This window comes from Lethenteron reissneri, chromosome 25 (genome assembly GCF_015708825.2).
Source record: "Lethenteron reissneri isolate LAM-NWPU_2019-01 chromosome 25, ASM1570882v1, whole genome shotgun sequence".
Classification (NCBI taxonomy): Eukaryota; Metazoa; Chordata; class Hyperoartia; order Petromyzontiformes; family Petromyzontidae; genus Lethenteron; species Lethenteron reissneri.
In genome coordinates this window covers 8,956,362-8,964,811 of record NC_083803.1, presented here as the reverse complement: position 1 = coordinate 8,964,811, position 8,450 = coordinate 8,956,362, and the positions used below count along the sequence as shown (strand labels likewise).

Below are 8,450 nucleotides of genomic sequence, written 5' to 3'. Positions count from 1 at the left end.
GTGAGAGTTTTTTGTGTGTTCGCAATTGGTTGTTGGGTCAGATTTCGTAAGTACAATGTGTGTCGGACACTATCCTCCACGCTCTGCACATTCGACTGACGGTGGCGAAATGACCCAAAATGTCATTACGAATGACAATTTTTTGCTCGTGCATGTCCACACGTGTTTTGCGTTTTATGTTGTTGTCATTTGTGCGTATTCATCCACTTCCAGCGGCAGTATCACGACACAATTCTGGCCATAGGAATCGAGTCTGTACACGAAGTGAAAAATGCGATGGGTTCTACCAAAGTTCGCCAGCGGACAGGAGGGCATCACGGAAGTAAGTGCTGCAGTCTGTGCCAAGGATGAGGCCGTTTACAGGTGAATAGGGTGATCTGGCACCTGTACGTTGATTGTTTAGATTATAATAACAAAAATAACAACTCGCTTGTCGCTACTGACGCATCATCCATTGAGATTTGAACCTTGTGACGGGACCCCGAGGTCCCATAAGCCCCCGGCTCTCGCACAAACTGCGTTGCGACGTCATTGTATGCCTGTTGAAGGCGAACGACACGGCGATCTGTTCCTCTCGATCGAGCGCTACCCGATGCGCTAATCAAAGTTTCAAGATTTTGTTTATGACTACGGAAATTTTGGCAACGACGGCTGCTTGGTGAAGAACGAGAGGATTGATTTCTGGTGGGTCGCGGCGTTTATGAGCGCCGTGGGACGGAGTCCCCAAAAATAAATACATGAATTACGATTTTGACTTCCGTTAATTCGGGAACCCGGGGTCCCGCCATAAGGTTAATTTAAAACTCTCCGTTCCGTTCATCTATTCGTTCACAACCTCGCATTGATCAGCGTGGTGAAGTATGGTCAAACAGCCTCTTGCCCCCTCGCCCATCCGCCGTAGAACGGCACGCATTTTGGAGGCCTTCATCCAGCAGTGGATTGACATGCATACTCTATATAGACTAAGACGGTCCGTACGTGTCAGTTGGCTGGCCACTTAAAATGCCATAAATTTGGTGTTTTGGGAAAAAAGGCCTCAATTTGGTTTAGAGTAAGGTAGAGTGGATCAAGTGTTAGTTGTGTCAAATACAAACGTGGGTAGCGTCCCAATAGTATAACACGCCCTGTAAAACGATGAGGAAATGCATCAGACGGAGCGGGTGGCTGGGGTAGAAATTCATACGGTGGCCACACTCGCATCTCCTGTTGTCTAGCAATCACATTTGGCCTGCCAGATAGTGAGACTCCGCAAGCCAGATAGTGACTTGAAGCAAAGAATCAGTTCTTTGCGAGTGACATTCAAGCAATGTCGCATTGTGTTTATATCTACAGATAGACTGTTCGATAGTCGTACATCGAGTTCGTGGCTTTGTATAGTCGCGAACTGTGATCTGTGTGTAGGTGGTGCTGTGTGTGTAGGTAGTGCTGTGTGTGTAGGTAGTACTGTGTGTGTAGGTAGTACTGTGTGTGTAGGTAGTGCTGCGTGTGTAGGTAGTGCTGTGTGTGTAGGTAGCGCTGTGTGTGTAGGTAGTGCTGTGTGTGTAGGTAGTGCTGTGTGTGTAGGTAGTGCTGTGTGTAGGTAGTGCTGTGTGTGTAGGAAGTGCTATGTGTGTAGGTAGTGCTGTGTGTGTAGATAGTGCTGTGTTTGTAGGTAGTGCTGTGTGTGTAGGTAGTGCTGTGTGTGTAGGTAGTACTGTGTGTGTAGGTAGTGCTGTGTGTGTAGGTAGTGCTGTGTGTAGGTAGTACTGTGTGTGTAGGTAGTACTGTGTGTGTAGGTAGTGCTGTGTGTGTAGGTAGTGCTGTGTGTGTAGGTAGCGCTGTGTGTAGGTAGTGCTGTGTGTGTAGGTGGTGCTGTGTGTGTAGGTAGTGCTGTGTGTGTAGGTAGTGCTGTGTGTAGGTAGTGCTGTGTGTGTAGGTAGTGCTGTGTGTAGGTAGTGCTGTGTGTGTAGGTAGTGCTGTGTGTAGGAAGTGCTGTGTGTGTAGGTAGTGCTGTGTGTGTAGGTAGTGCTGTGTGTGTAGGTAGTGCTGTGTGTGTAGGTGGTGCTGTGTGTGTAGGTAGTGCTGTGTGTAGGTAGTACTGTGTGTGTAGGTAGTGCTGTGTGTGTAGGTAGTGCTGTGTGTATGTAGTACTGTGTGTGTAGGTAGTGCTGTGTGTAGGTAGTGCTGTGTGTGTAGGTAGTACTGTGTGTGTAGGTAGTGCTGTGTGTGTAGGTAGTGCTGTGTGTAGGTAGTACTGTGTGTGTAGGTAGTACTGTGTGTGTAGGTAGTGCTGTGTGTAGGTAGTGCTGTGTGTGTAGGTAGCGCTGTGTGTAGGTAGTGCTGTGTGTGTAGGTAGTGCTGTGTGTGTAGGTAGTGTTGTGTGTGTAGGTAGTGCTGTGTGTGTAGGTAGTGCTGTGTGTGTAGGTAGTGCTGTGTGTGTAGGTAGTGTTGTGTGTGTAGGTAGTGCTGTGTGTAGGTAGTACTGTGTGTGTAGGTAGTGCTGTGTGTAGGTAGTGCTGTGTGTAGGTAGTGCTGTGTGTAGGTAGTGCTATGTGTGTAGGTAGTACTGTGTGTGTAGGTAGTGCTGTGTGTAGGTGGTGCTGTGTGTGTAGGTAGTGCTGTGTGTGTAGGTAGTACTGTGTGTGTAGGTAGTGCTGTGTGTAGGTAGTGCTGTGTGTAGGTAGTGCTGTGTGTAGGTAGTGCTGTGTGTGTAGGTAGTACTGTGTGTGTAGGTAGTGTTGTGTGTAGGTGGTGCTGTGTGTGTAGGTAGTGCTGTGTGTGTAGGTAGTACTGTGTGTGTAGGTAGTGCTGTGTGTAGGTAGTGCTGTGTGTGTAGGTAGTGCTGTGTGTGTAGGTGGTGCTGTGTGTGTAGGTAGTACTGTGTGTGTAGGTAGTGTTGTGTGTGTAGGTAGTGCTGTGTGTGTAGGTAGTGCTGTGTGTAGGTAGTTCTGTGTGTGTAGGTAGTGCTGTGTGTGTAGGTAGTGCTGTGTGTGTAGGTGGTGCTGTGTGTGTAGGTACGTGCGTGTTGTGTATGTGGGTAAGTACGTGCTGTGTGTAGGTAGTACGTGCTGTGTGTAGGTAGTGCTGTGTGTAGGTAGTGCTGTGTGTGTAGGTAGTGCTGTGTGTGTAGGTAGTGCTGTGTGTAGGTAGTGCTGTGTGTGTAAGTAGTGCTCTGCGTGTAGGTAAGTACGTGCTGTGTGTGTAGGTAGTACGTGCTGTGTGTCGGTGCGACGTATGTGTAGGTAGTGCTGTGTGTGTAGGTAGTGCTGTGTGTAGGTAGTGCTGTGTGTAGGTAGTACGTGCTGTGTGTAGGTAGTGCTGTGTGTGTAGGTAGTACGTGCTGTGTGTAGGTGGTGCTGTGTGTGTAGGTAGTACGTGCTGTGTGTGTAGGTAGTACGTGCTGTGTGTCGGTGCGACGTATGTGTGTAGGTAGTACGTGCTGTGTGTAGGTATAGGTGCGACGTATGTGTGTACACGCGCTGGGCTACTTGAACGGTGGCGCTCTCCGCAGTGCGAGCAGTCTCGCGTGCTTTACGCGCGACATCCAGAGGCCCTGGCTGTCTCTGTCTGCGAACCTCGTTCATTGCGTGAGCCATGATTATCATGATTGTCATGATTATTATGGTTGCTACGGCTCCTCTATTTAAACCGTATGGGCGGTAAACAGCGTCAGTGGGGGGTGGGGGTTCTTTTCTCTCTCTCTTACATCGTGCAACTGCGGAGAATAAATTGTCCCCGAATTAACAAAAGTTGTGAAACGTTTGCGTCCGAGTGAGTGAACGCGTTACGAACACGCTCCGTGCGCCGTTGAGCCTGGCGTGGTTTGCGGTACGCGCGAGTGGCGAGCGAGTGGTGATAATTTTTTCGCGATTTAAAATCTATAGAAATTAACAACAACATTAACAACAACGAATGCGGACGCCGTTGTGCGTGTTTGTTTCCGTGGTTAGGATCGTGATGATACTCGTTTTTATTTCCCGCACCATTATAATTACGGGATTCATCCTACGCATGGAATGTAATTTAATTTTTGGTTTATTTTACGTGGGAATTAGTGGTATTTCTCTCTCTCTTCCTTATGCGAGGGCGTATCTATGCCAGCGATATTTAGTGAAGTGCCATTCTATTCTGTATGCTTGCGTATGATGTCAGCGATATGTTGAGGAGCTTTAATGTCAATGTCGAGGTCTACGAGACAAGAAAGGGCTTCAGGAGAGAGTCGGTGTTGATTTGCGATTCCTACTCCTCCTCCGTCGATGGAGCTACATTGGTTTACCAAATGGTCCATAAAAGTGCGATTATCGAAACGAATGGGGATATAATAATTAAAGACACACTTTTTTCGTATCAGTATGGATTTTATTATAAAAAAAGACTTTAAAGTAATCTGTGTCTACACATTTGAACAAAAAGCGCCTCTTTTTTCACTATAATCCACACATAAGCATTATTTTACATTGACGGCTGCACGATTTTTTTTATCATTATTTTGTCGCAACAGCAAATAAATATCCATGATGACCACAGCACATGTGCTTTTAAAACACACGCTTAAGGTTCAGCTGTTTGTTTTTTTTACTTCCAAAAGCGTTGAACATTTCCAAAATATGAATGCCACCACTGTAACAGTGCTACTATGAAGTCTAAGGATGCGTGCCATGTTATGCTCAAGTGCCTGCTAAAAGTTGGTTTAAGCCACGAGTTTATACCCTGAAGCGGTACGCTCTCAACTAAACAGCTGAATAATGTAAAAGTGTAAAATCCCGGGCTTACTCCAAGGGTCTTGTCAGTAATGCGTTAAAGACGACTGTGCAGCCTCTATAGGGGACGACATGAATAACCTATAGAGAGACACGTCTGACTTATTTCATAAATGCGAGCCGATGAAAGTGTCGTACCTTTAATCCGATTTCCTACAGTAGCTCTTATTCCACGTTGGGGCTGCTTGTAAATAAACCGTAGCCCGTGCCGCAAGCGTCACGTGCCCACGGCCCCTTTTTGCAAATCGGCCCGAGCCGGCCCGGCCTGATGACGATCATGAACGATCGAGAGTGCGCACGCACAGACACACACACACACACACGAAGCAGCACGCTACACCGTAGCGCGCCGGGACACCTATCCGATGTTGACGAGGCTAGACGAGATGGAGTGCATCATGGAGTCCTGTAGAGCGTGCTGCTGCTGCTGCTGGTGCTGCTGCTGGTGGAGTTGCTGCTGCTGCTGTTGCTGCAAGCCGGTCCCCGCGCCTCCCGACGGGGCCGGCACGCCCGGGTTGGGTGGCAAACCGGCGTAGCTGAGGGCTCCTCCGCCGTGCTGAGACATGTGGCTTTGGTGCTGGTGCTGAGCCAGAGCCTGGTGCTGCTGCTGGTGGTGCTGGTGGCTCAGCGACTGGTGGTGCTGGTGATGGGCGTGGTGGTGATGTGGCGTCTGGAGTAGAAGAGGAGGACTCACGCCGCCGTGGTCGGGCGTGTGATCGGGCGACTTCTCGTCGTCCGAGCTGCTCAGGAGGCTGCGGGCTCCGTTAAGCGGCGACAGGAGCTGCGTCGGGGCCGTTCCGGACGAGTTGCTGTTTGTGTTTTCGCTGTTCTCCCTGGAGGGAGGGGAGCGTGTGAGAGAACGGCGCGTTAATGGTTTCCGTTTGAAAATGAATGTGCCCATTTATTGGACCCTCTCCGCGGTAGTAGGCAAGCTGTGACGACCCCGCTGATACAAAGAAATACATACATATATACCGCACACGATATTTAGACGGGCATGCTTCGAGTGACTTGGAGAACCGTTCGGGTGATTAATTGCGCAGAGAGTGTGGAGAGAACATATTATCGCTTAAACGGGCGCTTAATAACGACAGTGACCTCAAAATTCGTAGCGCAGAGAGGACACTGAGATCGTATTTTTTTTAAGTATATAGTGCTTCATTAAACGTTATTAGTACGTTTCTTACCATTCTGTTTTTTGTTTAAGCAGAGTTTACTACACCCAGAAGACCTGGGTAAGATGAATTTAAATAAACACTCTGCATGTGTTAAGTATCGGTCAAAGTATTCATGTAAAGTATTTTGTTCGAGAAAGCCCCGAGTTCGTTGTGAACGAATGTGTCTACCATTAGATATTCACGTCGCGTGCCAGGCTCCTGTATGAAATCACAATTGTCAGTTACGTAATAATCACAGCATTTAAACCATGTAACGTACTTCTAGAGCGTGTTGTGTTTAATTCACTAAGCTCAAAACGCTTTGGAGCATTGCGCCGCGGTTAGGTTAACGCACGCAAATTAGTATCATTCTTTTTTTTAGAAATACGTCTTTAGTAACTTAATTCATTTAGAAGTGTGCAATTTGTTCGTTACCTCGTGTGTTGCTATTCTAACTTAGAATCGTTATCCAAATAATTACGCATGGACAAAGGTGCGTTCCTCTTGCTGGGAAATATGGTCTAGCAGTACATTTATTTCTGTGGAACATGCACACCAACGGATACGAAGACGGCATGCTAACGCAAACCTGCTAATCAGATCGTGTACATATACGCGTAAATAATAACCCCACAGCACTCAACCAAACTCACGGAATACTTCAAATGAAGCATTCAAAAACAAAATCCACGAAATGGAACCGTAACAACAACAAACAATAACCACGCATTGAAGACACGTTGCGCGTGCAGCCCCCCAAAATGCCCCGAGCGTCAATGCGGGGCCAGCGTTTGTCAACGTTTCGAAGCGACCTTCCTGCCACTACGCAGCAGCCGTATCTGACAACCGCGCGATCAGGGAGGGGGGGGTGGGTGGGTGGCGGACAGCGAACGAGCCGAGATCTCCGCGCGCGCCCCGACCGAGTGCGATCCTCCATCACCTCTCTTTGGCCTCCGCGGCGCGGTCGCGCTGTCGACGGTTCTTGAACCAGTTGCTGACTTGCGTGGTGGTCAACCCCGTCGCCTCGGCCAACTCGCGCTTCTCGCGCGGGGACGGGTACGGGTTGTGCGCGTACCACTCGCGCAGCACGCCCCGCGACTTCTCCTTGAAGCAGTAGCTCGTCTCCTCGCCGTCCCAGATGGTCCTCGGCAGCGGGAACTTGCGCCGCACCCGGTACTTGCCCACGGCGCCCAGGGGCCTTCCGCGCAGTTTCTCCGCCTCCATGTAGTGCGCCTTGAGCCACAGCTGCTGCAGCTTGGGGTGGTTGTGCGGCGAAAATTGGTGGCTCTCCAGGATCTTGTACAGCTCGCGGAAGTTGCCCCGGTGGAAGGCCACCACGGCCTTGGCCTTGAGCACGCTCTCGTTCTTGTGCAGGTGCTCGCACGCGGGCAGCGACCACAGGAAGCGTCCCAGGCGCTCGATGTTGCCTCCCTGCTGCAGCACCTCGCACACGCACGCCACCTGCTCCTGCGTGAAGCCGAACGAGGGCAGCATGGACATCGTCCACGGGGTTCCCTTCTCGGGCGTAGAAAGTAAAAAAAAAAAACTTAGAGGAGGTCGAGCGACGGAACTCCCCGACGTTGAATCTTGCGGGCGAGCGAACGACGAACGAACGAGCGGACGCGACACGATCGCTCCTCTTTCGGTCGACTTTCTGGGGCGTCCCCGCCGCGACTTGCGTGCGACTGCGTTGCGAGTTGCGCGCGCGCGTGTGCGCTCCTTCTCTGGCACAGCCACAAGAGCCACGGGCGGGTTGATGGGACGGCGCTGGGACGGGCTGGGGTTAGTAGCCAGTGCCCGGGCAAAGGGGATTGGTCGGAGCGCGATCACAGACGCGGCGCAGGCCCGGGTAACTGGTTCGTCTCCCCGCGGAGCCTCCCCGAAACCCGACACCCGCCCAGCTGTCGCTACGTCCCCCCCGCCCGCCCGCCCGCCCGCGGCGCCACCGCCGACACATCAGCCCAGGGCCCAGGGAAAATATTATTATTACTACCCATAAAACGGAACAGATACAGTGTGTGTATAAAAAAAAAAAGTTGTAAATAATGGGTGGAGGTGGAGAGGGGTGGGGGGCCGAGAAGGACGCGGTGGGGTGGAGGAAGTTCCATGGAGATTCTTGCCGTGTAGAACACGAGCACGTTCAGTTTTTTGCGCATTACATTTTTTTTCGGATAATTTTTTTAGCACGTTTCGACTCGATTTGTGCCATGTGTCGCATCTTCTTCACGAGTTGCCCCACCCCCCACCCACAAACTCCCTCCCCGTAGTTTTGTTTAGCGTTCGGGAATTGTTAGACTCCTTCGTTTGGATGGTACCTGGGGGCTCGTGTTAGCCATTGGTGGATTCGTTGCGCTCGTATCGGTAAGGCACACAGAGGTGTCACGCTCTTGCTGTATTGAGGATTGAGGACGGGCCGAGGAGCGATTGTGGGAAACCCCAAGCTCAGGACCACATCGTAGACCAGTGGTTCTCAAACATTATTTTTTAGCTTACTGTGCCCCCCATGTTGAATTGTGTTTCAACCGAGCACCCCCTCGTCTGACCAACGTGGTTC

The 8,450-nt window shown here is 50.5% G+C and overlaps 1 protein-coding gene across 1 annotated transcript; it reads right to left on the bottom strand.

The window, feature by feature from the left end:
- Positions 1–4,316: 4,316 nt before the first annotated feature.
- On the bottom strand, positions 4,317–7,709 carry LOC133347158 (homeobox protein six1-like). Its single transcript, XM_061559193.1, has 2 exons — positions 6,837–7,709; positions 4,317–5,572 (listed from the first exon to the last, which is right to left on the bottom strand). Exons 1-2 carry the CDS (start codon positions 7,394–7,396, stop codon positions 5,098–5,100), a joined length of 1,035 nt encoding a protein of 344 aa, XP_061415177.1. The 5' UTR covers positions 7,397–7,709; the 3' UTR covers positions 4,317–5,097.
- Between the last annotated feature and the right edge of the window lie 741 nt (positions 7,710–8,450).

Excerpts from the sequence above, each read along its gene's own strand:
- LOC133347158 (XM_061559193.1), bottom strand. The coding sequence starts at position 7,396 with ATGTCCATGCTGCCCTCGTTCGGCTTCACGCAGGAGCAGGTGGCGTGC. Across the intron at positions 5,573-6,836 it reads GCCGCGGAGGCCAAAGAGAG|GGAGAACAGCGAAAACACAA; the intron begins GTGATGGAGGAT and ends CCCTCCCTCCAG.